At 35.3% G+C, this 27,102-nt stretch overlaps 1 protein-coding gene across 2 annotated transcripts in view; it reads right to left on the bottom strand.

The window, feature by feature from the left end:
- Window positions 1–27,102, bottom strand: part of GPR137C (G protein-coupled receptor 137C) — a 64,759-nt gene that overhangs the window by 13,415 nt on the left and 24,242 nt on the right. The window contains exons 2-4 of one of the 2 annotated variants that reach the window (XM_086323059.1): window positions 13,178–13,221; window positions 11,420–11,648; window positions 3,294–5,047 (exon numbers count right to left, since the gene is read on the bottom strand). In XM_086323059.1, the coding sequence (XP_086179185.1) occupies window positions 5,018–5,047; window positions 11,420–11,648; window positions 13,178–13,221 (303 nt within the window). In that variant the 3' untranslated portion in view covers window positions 3,294–5,017. Of the gene's footprint in view, window positions 1–3,293; window positions 5,048–11,419; window positions 11,649–13,177; window positions 13,222–27,102 lie in introns of those variants that run through there. The other variant, XM_086323058.1, reaches the window with a different exon arrangement.

Below are 27,102 nucleotides of genomic sequence, written 5' to 3'. Positions count from 1 at the left end.
TTAATTAATTAATTAACTAATTAATCACATTTTACTCTAAAATGAAAAATTATAATTCTTTTCATATTTAAAAATGGATTATTCAAGAGACATGTGTACCCCAATGTTCATCGCAGCACTGTTTATAATAGCCAGGACATGGAAGCAACCTAGATGCCCATCAGCAGATGAATGGATAAGAAAGCTGTGGTACATATACAGAATGGAGTATTACTCAGCCATTAAAAAGAATACATTTGAATCAGTTCTAATGAGGTGGATGAAACTGGAACCTATTATACAGAGTGAAGTAAGCCAGAAAGAAAAACACCAATATAGTATACTAACACATATATATGGAATTTAGAAAGATGGTAACAATAACCCTGTGTACGAGACAGCAAAAGAGACACTGATGTATAGATCAGTCTTATGGACTCTGTGGGAGAGGGAGAGGGTGGGGAGATTTGGGAGAATGGCATTGAAACATGTATAATATCATGTATGAAATGAGTTGCCAGTCCTGGTTCGATGCACGATACTGGATGCTTGGGGCTGGTGCACTGGGACGACCCAGAGGGATGGTATGAGGAGGGAGGAGGGAGGAGGGTTCAGGATGGGGAGCACGGGTATACCTGTGGCGGATTCATTTTGATGTTTGGCAAAACTAATACAATATTGTAAAGTTTAAAAATAAAATAAAAATTTAAAAAATAGATTATTGGCTTAGGAATGGGGACTTATCTTTTTATTGGTACAAAGTTTCAGTATGGGATGATGAAGATGATCTGGAGATGGACAGTGGTGATGGTTACACAACAATGTAAATGTACTTTATGTCCATGAACTGTACATTTAAAAATGGTTAAAATGGTAAATTTTATGTTATGTATATTCATTAGAATAACAAATATTTTTCTCTACACACAGCTTCTCTGTTTACTTCTAAGATACTGAGAAAGTTGAAAGTGTTAGAATTCTCTGACTCAGTGAAGAAAGAAATCTATATAAAGTAACTAGGTGAAACTGATTTCCTGTTTTATCAAATGAAATGCAATGAAAACTACCTTTCAATAAGTTTTATAAGTGTTAATAATTTACCTTATTGTCTTTTGCGACAGAACATTTTGTCCAAGTTAAGCTGCAGCATCATTTTGAGATCAATCATTCAGAGATTAAAGCAAAACAACTGTAATTGTAAATGCAGGTGTGGTGAGCATTTAAATTCCACAAATTGTTTTTATAACTTTCCAAACTAGAAATTAAGAAACCATTCAGGCATTTTATAGGCGAAGTTGTTATACTGCATTGGGTGGCAAACCAGTCACAATAGCTGAGAGACTAGTAAAGCCTTGAAAAGTTAACATTGCTGAATGCCTCCTGGATGAAACATGCATTACCATTTTCCAAGATAGAAATTCACTGATTCAAAGATTTAACTAAAAACATAGTGATTTAATGTCTTATCAATAGATGTGTTACTATTTTTGCCTTAAAAATAAATAAATCTGATAGAGCAGGACTAATTTTGTTTGTATTCATCCGGTGTCAGCACCAACTAATCATACAAGAAGATACTCTTCTGGAATGCCTGAGAAGTACTACTGAAATATTCAAAGTGTTGAAAATTCTTCTGACCATTTATCCTGGGCCAATTGCGCTGATAATCTCACTAATGGTACAGAAACAGTCGAGGGTAAAACTGTGGGCTGTAGCACAAAGCAATGCAGTGGTACCAAACAGTATTGTGTTCTTTACTACTATGTACTCCCAGTTAAAAAAGAAAGTTCATTTAAGAATATCCCTGATGAAACAGTGAAAATATTTATTAAGTATTGACCCCCCAGTACCTATCTATTTACTATTCTGTGTGATTAGATAAGATATGCACTGAAGTAATTCTTCTGTATACTGAAGCACAGTAGATGTCTTGAGGAGAAGCACTTATATGGTGGTGGTTTGACCTGTGAGCTGAATTTGTGAGCCACTTTTTTCATGAAATCCCATTTTCTACTTGACAGACAGCTATGACTATCAAGCTATCATTCAGACTTGGTTAATAAGCATACTTCTTTTTGCAAAAATAAATGAAATGAGCCTGTCATGTCAAAGAAAACATCTAATAATATTTATTGCCAATGATGAAATATGAACTTTCAAGTGAAAATTAGAATTTTTGAAAACCTGTAAGTACCTGTATCCACTGTAAGACTGGCAGTTTCCCAAACTTAAATACTTTCTTTGATGAGGTTGGTGGTGGTATTAACAAAAGTGATTCTGGATATTGTCTAATGAAATGTATCAACATTTTGAAGATCTGTGACCACTTTTCCTATGATCAATGCATGATGTTATAACTCATTCAAAGTGTAAGACAGACCAATGGAGAGTACAGAAAGTTCACTAATATGGCTTTAGATTCTATATGGCAACTAACCTTTAAGAAACCTCCACTTCAGAGTTTTGGTGTAGTATTAAAGAAGAATATCCACAATTATCTGAAAAGGCTATTTAAATTCTCCTCCATTTTCCAACTACATATATGTGTGAGGATGGATTTTCTTCATATACTTCAACCTAAACAACATATCACAACAGATTGAATGCAGAAGCAGACATGAAAATCCAGATGTCTTCTATTAAGTCAGACATTAAAGAGATTTGCAAAATGTATAACAGTGTCAATCTTTTCACTAACTTACTTTTGTTTTGGAAAATATAATTATTTAGCATAAAAACATTTTATTCATGTTAACATAGAATAGATTTGTTATTGATATTTTAATGAATAAATGAATATTTTTAATTTATCATTTTTTCTAAAATGTATATATAGGTATATATAAGTTATATAAACAAAATCTCTTTGGGGTCCTCAGTAATTCTTAGTATTGTAATGGGATCTCAATACCAAAACGTTTGAGAATCACTGCTCTAGGGATTATAAAATATATCCTTAACTTTTCATAGTCCAAATAATTGTTAATATTATACCACCTGGTGTAAAATATAAGAACTGCAACAATATAGGCCCTATCCTTTATGCTACAGTGCTGTAGTTGTTCTATATACTATACTGAGAATTAAGTATTATATCTACACACCTAAGCCTCACATTATCAATTTTGCTTTGCACAGTCATATTTATTTTAAAGAAATTAAGAAATTATATTTACCCACATATTTTTTATTTCTTGTGTTCTTCATTCCTTCCTGAAGGGCTAAAATTCAAGCCAATTTTATTCTTCTTCAGTCTGTAAAATTTTCTTAGCATTTCTTATAGTGTAGGTCTGTTGGTAGTGAATCTTCTTTGCTTTCTTTTTCTTTTATCTGAAGATGTTTTTACTTCTTCATGATTCTTAAAGAATATTTTTGCATGATATAGATTTTAGAATTGACAATATTTTTCTTTTAGCATTTCAAAGATATTGTTTCCATGTCTTCAGGCTCTATTACATCTGATGAGAAGTGATTGATCCTTTGAATCAATGTTCCCTTATGTATGTGTCATTCTTCTCTATTTGCAAAATTTTTTTTTTTTTAGGTTTTAAGCACTTCAGAGCTTCCCTGATGGCTTAGTGGGTAAAGAATTCGCCTGCAATGTAGGAGACACAGGAGACGTGGGTTCGATTCCTGGGTCAGGAAGATTCCCTGGAGGAGGAAATGGTAACCCACTCCAGTATTCTTGCCCGGGAAATCCCATGGACAGAGGATCCTGGCAGGCTACATCCAAAGGGTCACAAAGAGTTGGACATGACTGAGCAAATAACACTTTCACTCTCACTTTAAGCACCTTGACTACAATGAACCTAGGTGAGATTTTCTTTCTAGTTATCCTGATTGGGATTGCTGAGGTTCACGAAATTGCAAATATATGTCTGTCATCAAAATTGGAAAATTTAGGTCATATGTCTTCACACGTTTTTTTTCCAAATTTCATTTTCTTCCTCTTTTCCTTTGGGAATTCCAATTCTACATAATCTGACCCTGAGACTCTGTTCATTTCATTGTCATCTCCCCTCCCTGTCCCCCAGCATACTCTGGTCTTCAAATTGGATAATTTCTGATTGATTTAAGTTCACTGACTCTTCTTTCATCTCCAATCTGCTGCTAAGCCCAAGTAGTGACTATTTAATTTTAAATACTGTATTTTTAAATTCTAAACTTTCTGATAGTTTTAAAAAATAGTTTCTATTTCTCTTAAGAGTTCTTATTTATTCATTCATTCAAGTATTAATGTATATTTACTTCACATCCTTGAGCATATTATAAATCATTAATAAATTCAACATCTGGGTCAACATCTGGGACTGCCACCAATGATTGCTTTTTGAGTTTTTCTTTCTGCTCTTGAGTATGAGTTATAGTTTTCCTGTTTCTTCATATACCTAGTGACCTTGGATTCTGTTCTGGACATTGTGAGTGCCATGTTTTAGAGTTTGGATGCTGTTATAGTTTTCTAAAATATATTGATTTTTTTTCTTTTCCCTTAAAATTTTTTTATTTTTAGCAAATGATTAAGCTGGCTAGACTCAAATCTCAAACTGTCTCTCATGTATGAATAGCAGCTGAACTCTCAGTTCAATTTCTTTAACCTTCACTGTGCTGCTGCTTAGAGTATATCCTGAACACGTCTAGTTCAGGTATCAGATAAAAATTTGGCAGAGTTTAAATCAGAATTTGGACCTTCCTCTACTTGGCTGTCTTCTTCCTGAGATTTTCCACTGACTTTTCATCTGGAATAGTTTCTTGAATTTTGCCCTGTGATTCTTCAAGCAAGTAAAACAGCAGGTTTCTCTTCAAGTTTTGGCTGCCCCATGGACGGGACTTTTCCTCAGGCTAGAAGCTGTAAAAAACAGGAAACTCACGCAGTGTCAGTTCCTTCTTCTAAGAGGCTGCTCTCCAGTGTTGTCAGTGCTTTTTATATTTTTTCCAGGATTTATCTTTGCTTTCTGCAGAAGGTTGAGTCCAATAGAAGCTACTTGGCCAATAGCAGAAGTAGAACCCTGCACATGTTTCTGAATCCATCTCACAAATGCTATTTCCATTTTGAAATTAGAATGCCAAACTAAGCATCAAAAATAAGAAAACAAAGTAATCTCAATTAGTAAATTTAAAATGTATTTTGATAATTATAAGGCCTAAACAGTTTTAAAAATAGTTTCATGGTGCTAAGACATAGTGAAATTAGATCTCTGGCTTTAATGACTCTACTGTTACAGATAAGATGGCTTTAAGTTGATGAACTTTATGTCCATGGAAAAATTTAAAAATTCTGAAAATGCTGGCTGGTCTAGTAGAAGAATTTAGAAGTATAAAGGAAAGGTACTTGAGCTTAGGAAGAGATAACAGATATAAACCCAGTGTTGTAAGCAGGGATTTTTCAAAAGGGACAAGTGTGTGGTAGATTGGTTCAGCAACAGAATAGGAAATAAGACTTGCAGTATAAGAACTGGAATAATGAAGGCAGTAAATTAAAGAAGCACCACAGCTTAAAATGAATGAAAAAAATTCCAGTGACTCAAGAGAGAAATCAGAATACTGGGAAGGTAGCAATCATATCTATTATAGAGGATGATGCAGGCTCTGGTTTTTTGGGTTTTTTTTAACCATCATCCTCAACAAATTCTGGCAAAGTCATATTTCAGGGTGGTGGATGACAGACATTAATGGTATTTTAGCCTATTACTTTGGAGAAAGCAATGGCACCCCACTCCAGTACTCTTGTCTGGAAAATCCATGGACGGAGGAGCCTGGTAGGCTGCAGTCCATGGGGTCGCTAAGAGTCAGACATGACTGAGAGACTTCACTTTCACTTTTCTCTTTCATGCATTGGAGAAGGAAATAGCAACCCACTCCAGTGTTCTTGCCTGGAGAATCCCAGGGACAGGGGAGCCTGGTGGGCTGCCGTCTATGGGGTTGCACAGAGTCGGACACGACTGAAGCGACTTAGCAGCAGCAAGTAATCATAAACTATTTCTTTAGTCTTATAGGATCAGCTGGTCTCCATGAATGGTCAAAAATATAGTTTAGTTGAAAAGTTACTGTGTCTCTGCAAGATGCTGATGATGCCTTCCATCCCAATATAGTAATTAATATGGATCAAGAGTTAAGAGAACATGGGTCAGAAAGGTTTGCATAGTAATTAAAACTGTTAGACATTCAGGAAAGACAGACAGAAAATGCATTATTTGCAAACAGCTAACTAGGCAGGGAGACAAACTAACCTTGAGTCAGACAATGATTTGTTTTACACTCTTATCCAGATATAAAATTGTACATGTCCTTAATCAGAGATGTAAGGCTAAAAGCTCAACTTTTGTACTCACCCTAACTTTGAGTGGCCTTTCATACAGATAATCCCAACTTGCCATTATTTTGGCTCCTATAATGGCAAGTTGGGGTTATCTGCATGAAAGACCACTCAAATTAAATTAACTAATTTGAAACCTTTTTTGTGCCACTATTTTATCCATTAAAAATAACATGTCTCCTATATTCTTATAAATATGCTTATTTTTCCTAAAATGGAAATTAATATTAGAATAAAAATAATTTTATTGTATGTATTTTAATGTTAAAAGTTATATTATAATTCTGATTAAAAGTAAATAAATTCAAATATACCACAGAAAACAAACAAAGAAAGGCAAAGCAAAGAGCAGTTTAAAAAACTTAATTGCTTGGGGCTGGTGCACTGGGACGACCCAGAGGGATGGTATGGGGAGGGAGGAGGGAGGAGGGTTCAGGATGGGGAACACATGTATACCTGTGGCGGATTCATTTTGATATTTGGCAAAACTAATACAATTATGTAAAGTTTAAAAATAAAATAAAATTAAAAAAAAAAAAGAAAGAAAACGAAAAAAAAAAAACTTAATTGGAGAAAAGGACTAATACTGACAAATGATCATATTAATAAATATAATATATTTGTTTACCCTATAAAGAGTTTGTAAAAAAGAAACATTTTATCTAAAGTTAATGAGACACAGTTGAAACGTTAGCAATATACAAAAAGTTTAAAAATAATATTAAGAAAAAAATTAAAAAACAAATAAAAAAGGTCATTATATACTTTCAACAATACATGTTCCAAAAATTTCTAAGAAAAATGACTCAATTATTATATGAAATGTCGGAGACTTCAACCCTTACAAAATCTGTGCAGAATGGAATATAAAGAGTCAAAATTAAACTATTTAAAAGAGAAATCCTATTCTCCAGTAATTCTTATCTTTTTCACTGTTCCTTTGGAGAATTTGATATATAGAGGATCTGTCTCCAGACACATTTTGCCAACAATTTTGGGTATTCAAGAACTTTTTGAAGCTACATTACCATTCTTTTGTATACATTAGGATCATAATAGCTAACATTTATAAGGCCGTCCTAAGTGCTAGGAATTATACTAAACACTTTATATGCATTTTAATATAATTTTTATAACAACATTATAAGGTAGGTACTACTCTTATCCTCAAACAACCTATGAGATCAACATTATCATTATTTTCATTTTACAGACCAGGAGAGTGACCATTAGAGATGCTGTTACTGAAACAGGAGGGAAGGTGGCAAGGAACAACTTTTAAAAGAATGATATAGTCATAGGACATGACAAAAACTAGTTAGAACCAACTAGGTCCAATGTGGCAGAAGATCTGACTTCCAGTGGACCTCGTTATATGCCCATCATAACACATTAGCAAAAGCTAAGTGACACACCCACCAGTGCCATGACAATTTCAAGCTGGACTGTCAAAACCAAAAGGTTGACAATAGTCCAATTCCTGGAAATCTCTGTCCCTGCCTCAAAATATTTGGAATAATCCTTCCACTCATTAGCCTATGAAATTACCCAATACATAAAAACTAACCACCCTGTATTTCAGGGCCTCTTGCCTTCTGAGATGGCCCACACTCCATCTGTAGATGTGTTTCTCTCTAAATAAATCCACTTCTTACCTATCACTTTGTCTCTCACTGAATTCTTTCTTCAGTGAAACATCAAGAATCTGAGTTTCATTAAGGGCTGAGACCAGGTGTGTGATATCAAGACCATGGGTTCAAATCCCAATCTGAACAATCTGCACAGTTTCATTACTTGTCCTTTTGCTCAATTGGTCATACAACCAATGAACAAGAGAGATAGGATCCATTTATATCCTTATCTCTCTGATCCCAGGGTTTGGGTTTTTTTTTTTTTTTTTTTTTTAGCTCTTAATCACTATGATACACTGTCTCTCACTAAGGTCATTTCAAATTAATTAAAAAATCAATATATATGAAAAAGGATGGGGTAAAATGTGGGGATGGGGTAAGAATGTGAAATGAAATGAGAGGTAGACCCGGAACAAACCTGGGTATGATAAGATCACCTGTGATTGATATAAAGATGAGCCACAGATTTGCCGCTGCACAACACAGTAGCCAGGGAAAAGAACTTTAATATTTTTCTTGGTACTCAACTGGAGAAAAAGATCTTTTCTAGGGAACAACAACATAATACGATAAGACTTTAAGACAAACGTTTCTCACAAGAAATTTCTTACACATTTCCTGACATAGACCAAAGCATGATGTGCCAGTATATGTCAGGAAAGACAATTCTATCCAGGGTATAATGCAGTCTCAGAATACAACTCTATAATGAACTGGATTGAGCAGAGGATATATATGGAATAGATGGGATTATGGATAGATTGTATATCCTTCAGGTAATGTTTCTGGCAATTAAGCTTTTGAGTTTAAAAACTAATATTTTCTCCAACAAGAACCTGGAGTACAGAAATTCTACATTGTTCAGGAGGCCAGAGTCATATGCATGGACAATCATGCAGAGGGTAAAACTGATAACTTCTGTGGAAGTTAGGGGGCCCAAAGAGAACATATATCTGAATATTAGACTTTTCACCAAAGTGAAAGTAGAATAGTATCTATCTATGTGTAGAGATAATATCTAATTCACACCAATGTGTAAATATGTAGTATTTAAGACATGGCTGAAATCCAAAGGATGTTGCTATAATATACAGTAATGATATTATGGAAAGTTGCCAAGGCAGTACTTGAGAAAACACATTGCTCTAAATGCCTTTATTAGTTTAATTTAAAATAATAAATTAAGTATCTATATAAGAACATAGATATGGAACAAAGTAACAACCTTACATATGTAAGAAAATCAGAAACTGAAAGAGAAGAAATTAACTATTCAAAATCATAATAATGAATATTTAAAAAGCAAGTCAGAGTTGCTACTTTGAAAAAGAACCAAGTCACAGCACTGATCTAGTAGCTAAAAGAATAAAATTAAGAGAATTCAAACAGAAAATTATTTCTAAATTTTATTTTGGAGATGAAGAAGAAGGGACAAAATTAAGGTCATAAAAAGGAGAAACATTAAAGTTATGCCTTAAAGTTGGGTAAGATAAGGACAAACCACGGAATAAAGCACTGGGAGTGGAAAGACATTTTGGGAAGATGAAACAGCCTAAGGGTATAGAGACAGAGAAGCATACCTGTACTACTTAGAAATAAGGTTGGTAAGACTGAGATAAATCATGGAGGATCTCATTATCCTGATTATGTAGAAGAAGGAAGGCAGAATAAAGAGAAAAACAGAAGACCAAAGTCTGAACTTTAAGGAAACTCTCTTAGGGATAGCAAGAAACAAGGTCAGTTTGAAAGTGGAGGAGACAGATGCTCAACAAACATTTGCTAATTGAATAAAAGAAATGGCCATTATTATATATTGTTATAGAAGTCAAAAAACAAAAATGAGTCTAGAGATTTTACAAAGAAAATGTGAAAGCAAGATGATGTACTATTTGAATAAACCTAATTAGGAAAACCAAGAACTACAGAACAGTATAATACAAATAATTTACTATCTCATATTATATTTACCTTTATAGGTATGTATTTGAACATGTTTCTCTGTAGTGTTCCGAGAGAATTCTGAATACATGCACTTTTAAATTTAAGTGAATATCTTTCATATGATAGTGATGGGAAGGTATTTAATTCTGGAGGAATTATCAGATTAACTTCCCTCCTCACATTGGTAACTTAACTACATCCAGAGAATTCTGTATATCACAGTGAGCAAAACCAAACTTAAGAAGTTTCTAAGTATTCAGAAAACAAGCCTTCAAATTCAGCCTCATTTATTTATGTTTTGTCACTAGACCAAAGAGGTAAGGAATTTATCCTGATGTTGTCACACTATGAAAAGATGCTGTTGCTACATCAAAAGATTATGCACCACAACAACGGTGGTTGTATTCTTCTTAACACTTATATGGAAGCCAGAATTAACTAAAATATTTGACTTTTAGGAAGTAAACTGTTAGAAGTTGAATTAAAAAATTTCCAGGCAAGATTAATGGGTTTGAAAGTAAGTCTATGTCTCTCTCTCTCTTTCTCTCCTCTATTTCTATTTTTGTTTCTATATTTATATTTCTATTGATATAAGTTTAAAAAATAAAATTAAAATCTTCACCTAAACTTAAGGACAAGTTGATTTTCATGCTTTAGTAGGATTATATTAAGGGTAATAATAATACAGAAGTCTAAAAAATATTTCAGAGAACTGTTTAAGAAACTATCTTGCTTATTGTCAGTGAATAGGCAATGATGCCAAATTAAAGCAACCTCATATGTACATATAACCCCCCACCCCAATATCCATACGCATATACCCCACACCCAATGCCACATATACACTGTGATACCGATTCATCACTCATCCATACTGTCAATCAGCAACAGCAGAAACATTCATGGTTCTCTGTTAACAGGTTAACATTGGCTTTTGTTTCCTGACCCAAAAGTATCCGGAAAGGGAGAAGCAAGGCATTTATAAATTCAGTTACACGACTAGCTGTTTCAAATACCATAGGGACTTCATATTATGCAGTGAAGTAACATTTTCTAAAACTTTATACAAATAAACAACACTATACCAGTATGACATCTTGACATTGCTAACCCAAATATATATAGACATAAAGTGGTAAATCTGTTAAATGGCAATACTGCCACCCTTACTGATGAAACCTAAGTTGTTAGTATGGCAACTTAGTTAGTTGAATATCAGACTATTTGTGATACATTTGTATACATTCTGGCTTATGTAGTTTAATTATAGCCTCCAATGCAGAGGATATATCATAGAAAATACAATATGTTCAAGATAAGTGTCTTTGTTTAAAAAAACCATGGTTTAGTGAGCACCAATTTTTGAATACTTTTTAATTTCTTGTGACCATTCTTTCATGCTCAGAAATGTACCTGACATTCAGAATGCTTTTTAAAGAAATATAAAATTTCCATTAAAATATGGTTCATAAGATGAGGATTTGAAGTATAAATTTGTCAAGCATAAATTTAATGATGAGGATTTGTCAAGTATAAATTTAAAAAACACACTTACCTTTGATTCGAGGTAGACATTTGCTGATGACATTTTTGTAATTTTGCATATGTAACTAACTAAAGAGATGGCACAAAGAATAAACAGGCTATCATTAATTAATGCTCGAACAAACACAGTCCATTTCAACTGATTTTCTGGGACATCTCCATGGACTAACATCGCGCAAGTCAAGTTCACCACTAAAAAGAGAAGGCTTGCCAATATAAAGCCCAAATGCAACAGAATTCTGAAAGAAAAAATGAATTTATTAGATTTTTATAAAACTAATGAGAAGCTAAATTTAATACTGAATTAGTGTGTTACTTTAAGTACAATAATTCCTTCAGTTTAAACTGTTTATAATTTCATTAAATACAAATTTAATAATTACACAGAGTTACTTAAGATGTTTTTGCAATTATGATATTAGTAACTAAGCCATTTAAAAATGGCATCAGATTTTAAACCATGAGTTTAAAAATAATCTCATGTGGACTTGAATTCAGTTGCCTCTATCAGGAAGAGTAATATAGGATTATCTTAACTAATTAAAGTAATCCTGAATTTTTCATTTTGTAACTGCTGAGCATATTTTCATTGACCTTTCCATTCTAAGAATTAGCAGGCTTCTAAAATTTGCTTGGAAAATTAATATACCATATATAAATTTAAATTGATCACTAATATTAACTTTAGAAGGTAAGGGAAATGTGTTTTAAACAATTCTCCCCTTTATGAACATCTGATTATAGCAAACATTTACTTCAAACAAGACTAAAGAGGAACATAGGGACAATATATGTAGAGTTTCATATACCCATCAATATCTCATCTTCTTCTAAAGTGGCATATTTATTATGCATACAGAACTACTCCCAAAGTAGAATGCTAAACTACTTCCCCTTAAGAAAAATTAGACCACTTCATAAAAACTCTTCAGGTAAGGTGTGGCTCTCTGTATCAAGTAGCTGGAACAGCTATCTATACGAAAGTAACTCAATTCAAATACATTTATACTCCAAATTAACACGATCAAGAAATTTATTTGCCATTCTAGTAGCCTCTACTTTGGATTACTTTTACTAGTGGGAATCATAAAACATTGTTTGCCTTTGTAAGTAATTTACACAAGGAAAATGGAAGGCAATGTGTAATCTGTAACAATCAATCTTTATTAAGTATACATGCAAAATACAAGGATTCTAGTTTGAGAAGTTTAGATCTTAATATTCTCTCAGGTTAAATAATAAAAATAATAATTATATAGCTTGAAACCTAAAATGAACCTTGAAATTATCCATACATCCAGGGAATTATAGTGGTTTAAGAAAAAAAGCATCAAGAGGTTAGACGAGGAGCACTGCTGGCAAGTTTATAGAAGAACTGGTCTGAAACCCAAGGCTCCTGACTCCCCAGTTTAGCAATCTCATTTTTGAGGTGAATCAGTACAGAAACATTAAATATTTCATGGAATGACACTATACATTCTCACTCCAAACAGCATAATCTGATTATGAGAGTATAGTCGATCTTGAGAATTTGTGGACCCTATGAAACTACATTTGACATCTGAAGTGGGACAGTGGCAGAGCACCAAAACAGGTATGCTGCAGCAATACTGCTGAGGGGGGAAGGCCAGATTACTCAGTTCACTTTCTGTGAACTAATCTAAATGCATGATCTTCTACAAAACTGCTAAAGCCTTCAACTACCAAGCCTTCTACCTTGAGAAGTATACTGTAAACAAAATTTACATATGCTACTCATGAAACTTACTTGTGTTTGTCAAGTTCAGTTGCACATCTGACTTTACATATAACCTATAAAGAGAGTATAGAAAAAAGGTTTTGAAAACATGTGTAATATAGTATTTTTAAATTTGCTTTGAATATGTGTTTCAAAGTGATACAACAAGTAATAATAGCAAGTAAACCTCAAATGTTAACAGTTCAACCATTGAAGCAAAAATAGGCAGGTTTTCAAAAGCTTAATATAATAAATTAATAACTTTCTTTGGTATAATTTTAAACTTGAATTTCTATCTTTAAATTTTAAAATTAAAATCTTTAAACTGAAATAATTCAGTTTCAATATGTAATATTTTAAACTGAAATAAATATACATTTATTGAACTTTTATTTTGAGCCAAACATTGTGCTGGATGGCTTGTAACCTATTTTAAATGTATCTTAAGATGGAACAACTTACTTAAATATGAATATGGCTGAGTGTTCTCCAAATATTATTTCCCCTTAAGATGAAATGAAGTCATTAAAGGAAACAAAGGACCAAAAAATGAACACAAAGATGATGAACATATATTTAGTAAACTTACTTCTTTCATAAAGTCTTGCAAAAGGCAGGTCCTCAAATACTTGATGAATCAAGATTAAGCGTAGATAAGGTGAATTTGAAATAAACATGGTAACTTCTGAGAACATGGGTGGAAGGTCTAAATTCCTGACTGGTTAATTTGGATTTTACTTTTTATATAGTGGGAAGATAATGAAGGTTTTCATGTAAGCACTCCAAAATACTTCATTAATCTGGCATCAATGTACAGGCAACCACAAAGAAACTAGGCTAAAAGTAGAAAGACTAGGGACTTCCTTGGCAGTCCAGCAGTTAAGACTCTGCACAACTGCAGGGGGCACAGGTTTAATCCCTGCTTGGGGAACTAAGATCGCATATGTCCATATGAGGCTCAGCCAAAATAAATAAACGTAGAAAGACTAGCTACAAGACTATTGAAATAGATAAGAACTTTGAGTGGGGGTGGGAGTGGGGTTGGGGTGGGGGAGTCTAGAAAGAGGCAAGTACAGAAGGTTATAAAGAAACCTAATGTTAGTCTTTTAATAACTTATTGATTTCATTCAAACAACTACTGAGCACACACTATGAAAGGTACCATGGATTCATAAACCTAGTAACTGTTTCTGCCCTCAAGGAGCTCAGTGTATGAAAGACAGAGATAAACCAACTATTTTGAAACATGGTGATATCAATGCAAAAGATACTGTCACAACATCTAAGAAGGCAGAAAGACTAATTCAGTCTAGGAATGCATTGGAGAAGGAAATGGCAACCCACTCCAGTGTTCTTGCCTGGAGAATCCCAGGGACAGCAGAGCCTGGTGGGTTGCCGTCTATGGGGACGCACAGAGTTGGACATGACTGAAGCGACTTAGCAGCAGCAGCAGCAAGGTGAAAGAGGAGAGATTGTCTAGAGTCAGTGAAAGTGAAAATCACTCAGCGGAGTCCAACTCTTTGCGACCCTATGGACTATACAGTCCATGCAATTCTCCAGGCCAGAATAATGGAGTGGGTAGCCTTTCCTTTCTCCAGGGGATCTTCCCAACCCAGGGATAGAACCCAGGTCTCCTGTGTTGCAGGCAGATTCTTTACCAGCTGAGCCACAAGGGAAGCCCAAGAATATTGGAGTGGGTAGCATATCCCTTCTCCAGCGGATCTTCCCAACCCAGGAATCGAACCCAGGTCTCCTGCATTGCAGGTGGATTCTTTACCAACTGAGCTATCAGGAAAGCCTGTAAAGAGTGGTTTTCCTCATAGTGGTTTTGATTTGCATTTCTCTGGTAATGAGTGATGTTGAGCATCTTTTCATGTGTTTGTTAGCCATCTGTATGTCTTTTTTGGAGAAATGTCTATTTAGTTCTTTGGCCCATTTTTTGATTGGGTCGTTTATTTTTCTGGAGTTGAGCTGTAGGAGTTGCTTGTATATTTTTGAGATTAGTTGTTTGTCGGTTGCTTCATTTGCTATTATTTTCTCCCATTCTGAAGGCTGTCTTTTCACCTTGCTAATAGTTTCCTTTGATGTGCAGAAGCTTTTAAGGTTAATTAGGTCCCATTTGTTTATTTTTGCTTTTATTTCCAATATTCTGGGAGGTGGGTCATAGAGGATCCTGCTGTGATGTATGTCGGAGAGTGTTTTGCCTATGTTCTCCTCTAGGAGTTTTATAGTTTCTGGTCTTACGTTTAGATCTTTAATCCATTTTGAGTTTATTTTTGTGTATGGTGTTAGAAAGTGGTCCAGTTTCATTCTTTTACAAGTGGTTGACCAGATTTCCCAGCACCACTTGTTAAAGAGATTGTCTTTAATCCATTGTATATTCTTGCCTCCTTTGTCGAAGATAAGGTGTCCATATGTGCGTGGATTTATCTCTGGGCTTTCTATTTTATTCCATTGATCAATATTTCTGTCTTTGTGCCAGTACCATACTGTCTTGATAACTGTGGCTTTGTAGTAGAGCCTGAAGTCAGGTAGGTTGATTCCTCCAGTTCCATTCTTCTTTCTCAAGATCGCTTTGGCTATTCGAGGTTTTTTGTATTTCCATACAAATTGTGAAATTATTTGTTCTAGCTCTGTAAAGAATACTGTTGGTAGCTTGATAGGGATTGCGTTGAATCTATAAATTGCTTTGGGTAGTATACTCATTTTCACTATATTGATTCTTCCAATCCATGAACATGGTATATTTCTCCATCTATTAGTGTCCTCTTTGATTTCTTTCACCAGTGTTTTATAGTTTTCTATATATAGGTCTTTAGTTTCTTTAGGTAGATATATTCCTAAGTATTTTATTCTTTCCGTTGCAATGGTGAATGGATTTCACACCAGTCAGAATGGCTGCGATCCAAAAGTCTACAAATAATAAATGCTGGAGAGGGTGTGGAGAAAAGGGAACCCTCTTACACTGTTGCTGGGAATGCAAACTAGTACAGCCACTATGGAGAACAGTGTGGAGATTCCTTAAAAAACTGGAAATAGAACTGCCTTATGATCCAGCAACCCCACTGCTGGGCATACACACTGAGGAAACCAGAAGGGAAAGAGACACGTGTACCCCAATGTTCATCGCAGCACTGTTTATAATAGCCAAGACATGGAAGCAACCTAGATGTCCATCAGCAGATGAATGGATAAGAAAGCTGTGGTACATATACACAATGGAGTATTACTCAGCCATTAAAAAGAATACATTTGAATCAGTTCTAATGAGGTGGATGAAACTGGAGCCTATTATACAGAGTGAAGTAAGCCAGAAGGAAAAACATAAATACAGTATACTAACGCACATATATGGAATTTAGAAAGATGGTAACAATAACCCAGTGTACGAGACAGCAAAAGAGACACTGATGTATACAACAGTCTTATGGACTCTGTGGGAGAGGGAGAGGGTGGGAAGATTTGGGAGAATGGCAATGAAACATGTAAAATATCATGTAGGAAACGAGTTGCCAGTCCAGGTTCGATGCATGATGCTGGATGCTTGGGGCTGGTGCACTGGGACGGCCCAGAGGGATGGTATGGGGAGGGAGGAGGGAGGAGAGTTCGGGATGGGGAACACATGTATACCTGTGGCGGATTCATTTTGATATTTGGCAAAACTAATATAATTATGTAAAGTTTAAAAATAAAATAAAATTGGAAGAATAAAAAAAAAAAAAGAAAAAAAAAAAAGAGTGGTTTTCCAAAGCCCAGGGAGGGCTTTGGAAGCTACATTTGAGTCAAGTTATGGTGGAGAAATGAGTATTAGGTAAATGCTCAGGCAAAGATAGCAGCTTGTGAGTTTACTTGTGTCTATTACATTTTGGTTAACAGTGCCACCATCTACCAGAAGCTAGATGTGATAAAGGATTCTAAAATATCACCATATTAATCTCTAAATAGTACCACTAAATCATTCTCAGATGTATCTTTCTTTGTCACTAATACTATACTGAATTATTACTAGAGCCTTTTAATTGGTCTCTCTGCTTCCATTCTTAACTCCATCTATATCTTTAGAACATAACTGGGCATTTTGCCATTTTCCCTTTATTCTCACTTCTCTACATGTTTTATTTTTATTCAAAATTGTACTAAAATATATATAACATAAAACTACAACTTAACCATTTTCAAATGTACAGTTCAGTTGCATTGAGTACCTTCACATTGTTATGCAACCATCACCATCAACACCCACCTCTGGGATTTCTTCATCCTCCTGAATTGAAACTCTGTATTCATCTAACAATATCTCCCTGTTCCTCTCCCCTCTAGTCTTTGGCAATCACCATTCCAATCTCTGTCTCTATGAATTTGGCTACTCCAGGTACCTCATATAAAAGAAATTATACAATATTTTTCTTCTTGTGATTGGCTTATTTCACTCAGCATAATGTCTTCAAGGTTTATCCATGTACATCACACATGAGCATGTGTCAGAATTATCTTCCATTTTAAGCCTGAATAATATTCCACTTATGCATATACTATATTTTGTTTTATATTCACCCCCTGATGGACACCTGAGTAGCTTCTGCCTCTTGGATGCTGTGAATAATGCTGCTGTGGGTACTGTGGATAATACTGCTTGGATACTGTGAATAATTCTATACATGAATATGTTTTTTTGTTACTCATTCGCTAAGTCGTGTTCAAATCTTTGTGACCCCATGAGCTGTAGCACGCCAGGCTTCCCTGTCCTTCACTATCTCTCAGAGTTTGTTCAAACTCAAGTCCATTGATTCAGTGATGCCATCTAATCATCTCATTCTCTGTTGCCTACTTCTCCTCCTGCCCTCAATCTTTCCCAGCATCAGGCAGGGTCTTTTCCAGTGAGTTGTTTCTTTGCACCAGATGACCAAAGTATTGGAGCTTCAGCTTCAGCATCAGTCCTTCCAATCAATATTCAAAATATGATTTCCTTTAGGATTGACTGGTTTGATCTCCTTGCTGTCCAAGGGAATCTCAAGAGTCTTCTCTAGCACCACAATTCGAAAGTATCAGTTCTTCAGTGCTCAGCCTTCTTCATGGTCCAACTCTCACATCCATACTATATATGACTTAAATCATTCAAGAGTAAGTTGCATATGCAATGCTCCTTTACCTTTAAATATTTAAATGTATATAATACTTCCTTTATAAAGGAAATTATCTTATATAACCTGTATAATTATAAAAATAATAAAATTGATATTGATAAAGTATCATTATCTAGTCTGCAGACCTTATTCAGATTTTGCCATTTGCTCCCCAAAGTGCCATTCACAGGGTGGGGGAGGGAATCCAAGATTATACATTGTGCATAGGTTTATTGTATACTTAATTCCTTAATTGGTATTTTTTCCCTTTGTCTTTTATGATATTCAGTTTTAAAGAGTTCAGACCAGTGATTCTGTAGAATGCTTCTCACTGGGTTTATCAGATAGTTCCTCATGTTAGATTCAGAATATGTATTTTGATAGGAAAACCACAGAAATGATCGCACTGCATTCTTCTAGTGCATTATATTATGAAGCTCAAGATGCTGATTTGCCCCATTACTGTGATGTTAACTTGGATCATTGGTTTGATCAGATGGTATCCACCAGGTTTCTCCAGGTTTAAGACACTGTTTTCCCCACTGTAATGAATATCATGTGGAGAGATATTTAGATTCTTTTTTTATTATGTTTATTTTTAATTGGAGGAAAATTGCTTTACAATGTTGTGTTGGTTTCTGTAGTACAACAACGGGAATCAGTCATAATTATATATATATTTGCCCCCTCTTGAGTCTCTCTTCTCTCCCCCTCATCCTGCCACTCTAGGTTATCACAGAGTACTAGGCTGGACTCCCTGTGTTATACAGTAGCTTTCTGAGATATTTAACTTCTAGTAAATATCTTTTATTCTTCAAACTTTCATACACTAGTTTTAGTATCTAAAAAAATGAATCTGATCATACTATTCCAGGAAAAAGCCCACACGCCTTTGATACAGCAAGGCCTTTTACCACCTAGCTCCACCTTCCCATCATTGTATCCTTTTATCCCTGTCTTCAGTCTTACAGTCTGCTTATTCTGAGTTACTTACAACTTTCAGATAAGGGGTTTCATTTTACATCTCCATGCCTTTGTACATGTTTTTACTTTACCTGAAATATGATTTCATGGTCACATAACAAATTCTAATTTATCCTTCAACACCTTATTCAAGTGTTGATCTTTGTTTCACCATAAGTGCCTCAGGAAGAAGGAAACCATTCTGTATCCTTGCATTACAAATCACACTCTATGGCATTTATTCACATTTTTATCCCCCTCTTAAGAGAGACTGTAACTTACTCATATTTATAGTCCCAGTGCCCAGCATAATGCTTGGTTCATAGCAGAAACTGTTTGAATAAGTGAGCAGTGAATTTAGGTCAAAGCAAGTACTTTGGTATGTTGTTGTGGTGTAAGTGAGTATAGGAAATATGGCACAAGTAGAAACTGAAGGGAAAAGCAGTCGTCCAATAATGGAAGACTTGTGTAAAACTGTAAAAATATTAGACCTTAATTCTCACAAACTGTATAATAGTTTTTATGCTTGAGTAATTTATTAGGTGTCAGTATAGACAATGGATCAGAATGCCAAAAAGAATTTGAGTTAAGGCTGTTGCATTTGAGCAAATCGACAGTGTTAGTAACTCAGTCCAGGCTCCTCTGTCCATGGGATTCTCATGGCAAGAATACTGGAGTGGGATGCCATTTCCTTCTCCAGGGGATCTTCTTAACCCAGGGATCGAACCTGAATCTCCTGCACTGCAGCCAGATTCTTAACCGTATGAGTCACCAGGAAGGGAGTCTACTTTTCCTCATTCTCAAGTTTTGAATCTAAAGAACTATTAGAATCAAAGTCCTACTGACAAAATTTTTAAAGTCAGGTCATGTAATTGATTTTTAGTTTTAAAATTTATTACATATAGGCAGAAATAGAGATAACAGGTGAGTTTTGGAATATAAGAAATAAATCATAATCACCTAGAGAGGTGATAGCTGCAACTCAAAGTAGAAGGTACTTGGGAAAACAAATGTAGAATGAGAAATCAACCTGTGATATGTTCACATTTTACAGTAAAAGTGAAAAAGCCCAAAAGGTGAAGAAAAGAGAGATGAGCAAGGGAGAGAGCCTTAAGAATCAGACTAGTCATAGGAAGCAGTGGAGTAGTTTAGAGGTAAAAGGAAGAAAGTATAGCCTTTGTTCAATTCTGCAAAAAGTCAAGAATAATTAAGAAATGAACTTTTGACTGGGATAACTTGAAGAGAATAGTTTTCAGTGGAATTGCAGAAGAAAAAGCAAGGAAGTAAGACAACAAAGGCAGTGAGCACAGACTATATGAGATATTTTTAAAGATAGGAGATAAGAGAAACCTGCGTATTTTTTTGACTGGAAATCATGTATTGGAATATTGCATGTTTTTGCATGGTCCAGGGTTTCTGCTATGCAAGGGATTTACACAGTGAACACCCTTGAAAACTAGAAATGGTGTCTATCCCAGTGGCAGAGGGAAGATCTGTCTCTTGACTGGTATAACAGAGAGAACATCTCTCTCCCTGAAGACATTCCAGGGGAGTAAAATTTTCATCTCCCTCCCTGGTGAAGATTTGCTTACATTTCAGAATAAAGACAAGGTCTGCCTGTCTTATTTATTTGGGATTATCTCTCCTGTAACAAACCTTGCTGCACACACAGTCAACATGTGACCCTCACTGGTTGCCTTATAGGAACTGGGCTTGGGGAACTGGTTCAAAACACTACTTTGGTTGATTCTTGTTTTTTCCCATGAGCAATAAATGGCCTTTTTCTCTGACCTATGGGTCTTCTGCTTTCTTTTGGTATATGTCTATAAAACTGTGGGAGGCTAACCTATCAGCTTTCAAATAGAATAAAATCTCAGACATTCACAATTTCTGATTTAATGATCTGTTGATCCGAAATGAACTAGAGAGGGTGAAATGGTACATGGAGGAGAGTGGGAGAAAGGAAAGGAGAGCTCAATTGTTAAAGAAGGCTCTAGGTGAGGCAGGTCAGCCCTGAAAAGGAAAACACATACTTTTGAGATAAGAGAGAGGAAAAGATAGCTGAATAAAAACTTGGAGATCTGTACAGAAAATGTAAAATAATCTACAAACCACTTTGTTAAAATAAGAAATTTGGATGTAGCAATTTTGATATAGAGAAAATGGATGAGGGAATTTGGCAGATGGATTCTATTTTTTTTTGTTGTTAAGTAAAGTAGGAGGCAAGGTCATATCCTGAGAAGGGATGTTAGATTTAAGCACTTGGAATATGGGAAACATTTGGAACACATGGATAGAGGGCTATAAAAGATTATTTCCAGAAACAGAGAGGTCCAGTTAAAGTCAGGCAGTTGACAGTGGATGTGTCAGCAAGGGTTCCTAATTTTAAAATTGAAACAACCTAACAGGGAAAAAATGGATGCCATTAAAAAGTTAGGATATGTCGGAGAGTGTTTTGCCTATGTTCTCCTCTAGGAGTTTTATAGTTTCTGGTCTTACGTTTAGATCTTTAATCCATTTTGAGTTTATTTTTGTGTATGGTGTTAGAAAGTGCTCTAGTTTCATTCTTTTATAAGTGGTTGACCAGTTTTCCCAGCACCACTTGTTAAAGAGACTGTCTTTAATCCATTGTATATTCTTGCCTCCTTTGTCAAAGATAAGGTGTCCATATGTACGTGGATTTATCTCTGGGCTTTCTATTTTGTTCCATTGATCTATATTTCTGTCTTTGTGCCAGTACCTTACTGTCTTGATGACTGTGGCTTTGTAGTAGAGCCTGAAGTCAGGCAGGTTGATTCCTCCAGTTCCATTCTTCTTTTTCAAGATAGCTTTGACTATTCGAGGTTTTTTGTATTTCCATACAAATTGTGAAATTATTTATTCTAGCTCTGTGAAGAACACCGTTGGTAGCTTGATAGGGATTGCATTGAATCTATAAATTGCTTTGGGTAGTATACTCATTTTCACTGTACTGATTCTTCCAATCCATGAACATGGTATATTTCTCCATCTATTAGTGTCCTCTTTGATTTCTTTCACCAGTGTTTTACAGTTTTCTATATATAGGTCTTCAGTTTCTTTAGGTAGATATATTCCTAGGTATTTTATTCTTTTCATTGCAATGGTAAATGGAATTGTTTCCTTAATTTCTCTTTCTATTTTCTCATTATTAGTGCATAGGAATGCAAGGGATTTCTGTGTGTTGATTTTATATCCTGCAACTTTACTATAGTCATTGATTAGTTCTAGTAATTTTCTGGTGGAGTCTTTAGGCTTTTCTATGTAGAGGATCATGTCATCTGCAAACAGTGAGAGTTTTACTTCTTCTTTTCCAATTTGGATTCCTTTTATTTCTTTTTCTGCTCTGATTGCTGTGGCCAAAACTTCCAAAACTATGTTGAATAGTAATGGTGAAAGTGGGCACCCTTGTCTTGTTCCTGACTTTAGAGGAAATGCTTTCAATTTTTCACCATTGAGGATAATGTTTGCTGTGGGTTTGTTATATATAGCTTTTATTATGTTGAGGTATGTTCCTTCTATTCCTGCTTTCTGGAGAGTTTTTTTTTTTTTATCATAAATGGATGTTGCATTTTGTCAAAGGCTTTCTCTGCATCTATTGAGATAATCATATGGTTTTTATTTTTCAATTTGTTAATGTGGTGTATTACATTGATTGATTTGCGAATATTGAAGAATCCTTGCATCCCTGGGATAAAGCCCACTTGGTCATGGTGTATGATCTTTTTAATGTGTGGTTGGGATTCTGATTGCTAGAATTTTGTTAAGGATTTTTGCATCTATGTTCATCAGTGATATTGGCCTGTAGTTTTCTTTTTTTGTGGCATCTTTGTCAGGTTTTGGTATTAGGGTGATGGTTGCCTCATAGAATGAGTTTGGAAGTTTACCTTCCTCTGCAATTTTCTGGAAGAGTTTGAGTAGGATAGGCGTTAGCTCTTCTCTAAATTTTTGGTAGAATTCAGCTGTGAAGCCGTCTGGACCTGGGCTTTTGTTTGCTGGAAGATTTCTGATTACAGTTTCAATTTCCGTGCTTGTGATGGGTCTGTTAAGATTCTCTATTTCTTCCAGGTCCAGTTTTGGAAAGTTGTACTTTTCTAAGAATTTGTCCATTTCTTCCACATTGTCCATTTTATTGCCATATAATTGCTGATAGTAGTCTCTTATGATCCTTTGTATTTCTGTGTTGTCTGTTGTGATCTCTCCATTTTCATTTCTAATTTTATTGATTTGATTTTTCTCCCTTTGTTTCTTGATGAGTCTGGCTAATGGTTTGTCAATTTTATTTATCCTTTCAAAGAACCAGCTTTTGGCTTTGTTGATTTTTGCTATGGTCTCTTTTGTTTCTTTTGCATTTATTTCTGCCCTAATTTTTAAGATTTCTTTCCTTCTACTAACCCTGGGGTTCTTCACTTCTTCCTTTTCTAGTTGCTTTGCACCTCCCAGAATATTGGAAATAAAAGCAAAAATAAACAAATGGGACACAACAAAGGAAACTATAAGCAAGGTGAAAAGACAGCCTTCAGAATGGGAGAAAATAATAGCAAATGAAGCAACAGACAAACAACTAATCTCAAAAATATACAAGCAACTCCTACAGCTCAATTCCAGAAAAATAAATGACCCAATCAAAAAATGGGCCAAAGAACTAAATAGACATTTCTCCAAAGAGGACATACAGATGGCTAACAAACACATGAAAAGATGCTCAACATCACTCATTATCAGAGAAATGCAAAGCAAAACCACTATGAGGTACCATTTCACACCAGTCAGAATGGCTGCGATCCAAAAGTCTATAAGCAATAAATGCTGGAGAGGGTGTGGAGAAAAGGGAACCCTCTTACACTGTTGGTGGGAATGCAAACTAGTACAGCCACTATGGAGAACAGTGTGGAGATTCCTTAAAAAACTGGAAATAGAACTGCCTTATGACCCAGCAATCCCACTGCTGGGCATACACACCAAGGAAACCAGAATTGAAAGAGACACGTGTACCCCAATGTTCATCGCAGCACTGTTTATAATAGCCAGGATATGGAAGCAACCTAGATGTCCATCAGCAGATGAATGGATAAGAAAGCTGTGGTACATATACACAATGGAGTATTACTCAGCCATTAAAAAGAATACATTTGAATCAGTTCTAATGAGGTGGATGAAACTGGAGCCTATTATACAGAGTGAAGTAAGGCAGAAAGAAAAACACCAATACAGTATACTAATGCATATATATGGAATTTAGAAAGATGGTAACAATAACCCTGTATATGAGACAGCAAAAGAGACACTGATGTATAGAACAGTCTTTTGGACTCTGTGGGAGAGGGAGAGGGTGGGATGATTTGGGAGAATGGCATTGAAATATGTATAATATCATATATGAAACGAGTCGCCAGTCCAGGTTCGATGCACGATACTGGATGCTTGGGGCTGGTGCACTGGGACTACCCAGACGGATGGTATGGGGAGGGAGGAGGGAGGAGGGTTCAGGATGGGGAGCACATGTATACCTGTGACAGATTCATTTTGATATATGGCAAAACCAATACAATATTGTAAAGTTAAATAAAATAAAATTTAAAAAAATAAAAATAAAACTTCCCATTAAAAAAAAAAGTTAGGATAACTACATTGTACTTTTCAAGTAATAATTTAGAACTGTGACATGTGGAACTACTGTAGAGAAAGAAAGAGTGGGTGAGTGAACCACAATGGCACAACATAGTCAAGAGAAGAGAAATACTAGACAGGCCAGGTACTAAATGCAAATCACACCAGACAGAAGCTAATGGAGTGGGGAAAACAGAAAGGGTAAAGTGAGTAAAGGTTAGGACGAGGGTGAAAAACAAATAAAGGGATGAATGCAAATGTATAAGGGGAAGAGAAAAAACTGGTTGAAAAGAATTGCTTAATTTTCAAGAACTGATCCAAGGCATGATCATGCTACTGAGCAGCTCAAATAGAAATGGAGGGCTTTACAGCTTTGAGAAACCACTGAAGTGAGAGACATTGGATGGGTTATCAATATGGGCTTTGAAAAAGATCTATATAACAAGAGACCAGGCTAGGAGAAGGAAAGTAATGATTCATCCATGTAAGTGGAAGTTATTATGATAGCCAATGATGATCTAGTCAGATGGCATGTGTTTAAGAGCAATGGTGATGGTGTAACATTAGTAAGGAGTATTGGGAAACATAAAATAGGCCGATTATTCTTCCCACAAGTCTGCAAAAAGCTAGATTTCAGTGAAGGCATCTAAAAGGTTCAAATGAAGAAGAGAATAGGGACAGAGTAGAAAGTGTAATTCAAAAGGTCATGGAATGGGATAAATAATGGGTATGAAAGGGAGTGGAGCAGAATAAGGAAAAAAATTAGAGGTCAGCAGTCCTCCCAGATTTGCAATATGTTACAATGCATCATATAAACACAACTAGTTGCTTTGATCACATTTAGATTATAATAAGATTAAAAATGATGACCTGACAGTAGATTCCAAGTATTTTATAGAATATAGCTAACAAGACATGACGCTAGGCAAAAAATTAATATCATAAAATGTCAAGCAATTATGATTTACTAAGATGTTAAGACAGTGAAGGATAGTCCATGAAACACAGTAAACATTTACTTGATGTAGATTTCCAGAAGTTCCAAAAGTTTTTGATGGTAAATAACATATAGCTACGTAATTCACCAATGACAATTTATGGTCAGAGGGGCCATATCTTTTCAGGTCTTTCTTAATATCAGAAAAACTGAATAAATGGGCCATTTTATTTTTTAATCAAACATTAGGAAATTGAAGTATAGTCGATTTATAATCAGTTGTGTCTGACTCTTTGCGACCCCATGGACTATAGCCCACCAGACTCCTCTGTCCATGGAATTCTCCAGGCAAGAATATTGGAGTAGGTTGCCATTTCCTCCTCCAGGGGATCTTCCTGACCCAGGGATCAAACCCAGTTTCCTGGGTCTCCTGTATTGGCAGGCAGATTCTTAACCTGCCACCTGGGAAGCCCTGATTTATAATATTATATCAGTTTTAGGTGTACAACATAGAAATTTAAAATTTTTTAGTAGATTATACTCCATTTAAAGCTATTATAAAGTATTTGCTATAGTCCTTGTGTTATATAGTATATCCCTCTAGTTTACATACTGTATATATAGTAGTTTGTACTTCTATCCCTATCTTGCCCCTCTCATCTTCTCTTTCTCCCTGGTAACTGCTAGCTTGTTCTCTATATCTGTGAGTTTGTTTTTGTTTTGTTATAGTCATTCATTTATTTTTCAGATTCCATATATAAGTGATAATACACAGTAGTTGGCTTTGACTTATTTTACTATGTGTAATACCCTCCAAGCAGGGTGACAATATACAGCCTTGATGTACTCTTTTTCCTATTTGGAACCAGTCTGTTGTTCCATGTCCAGTTCTAACTGTAGCTTCCTGACCTGCATATAGGTTTCTCAAGAGGAAGGTCAGGTGGTCTGGTATTCCCATCTCTTTCAGAATTTTCCACAGTTTATTGTGATCCACACAGTCAGGTTTTGGCATAGACAATAAAGCAGAAATAGACGTTTTTGGGGAACTCTCTTCCTTTTTCCATGATCCAGCAGATGTTGCCATTTGATCTCTGGTTCCTCTGCCTTTTCTAAAACCAGCTTGAACATCTGGAAGTTCACAGTTCACGTATTGTTGAAGCCTGGCTTGGAGAATTTTGAGCATTACTTTACTAGTGTGTGAGATGAGTGCAATTGTGCAGTAGTTTGAGCATTCTTTGGCATTGCCTTTCTTTGGGATTGGAATGAAAACTGACCTTTTCCAGTCCTGTGGCCACTGCTGAGTT

This window comes from Bos grunniens, chromosome 10 (genome assembly GCF_055505025.1).
Source record: "Bos grunniens cultivar Pamir isolate PY7600 chromosome 10, Bosgru_T2T1.0, whole genome shotgun sequence".
NCBI classification, from domain to species: Eukaryota; Metazoa; Chordata; class Mammalia; order Artiodactyla; family Bovidae; genus Bos; species Bos grunniens.
This window is presented reverse-complemented; position numbering and strand designations above follow the sequence as displayed.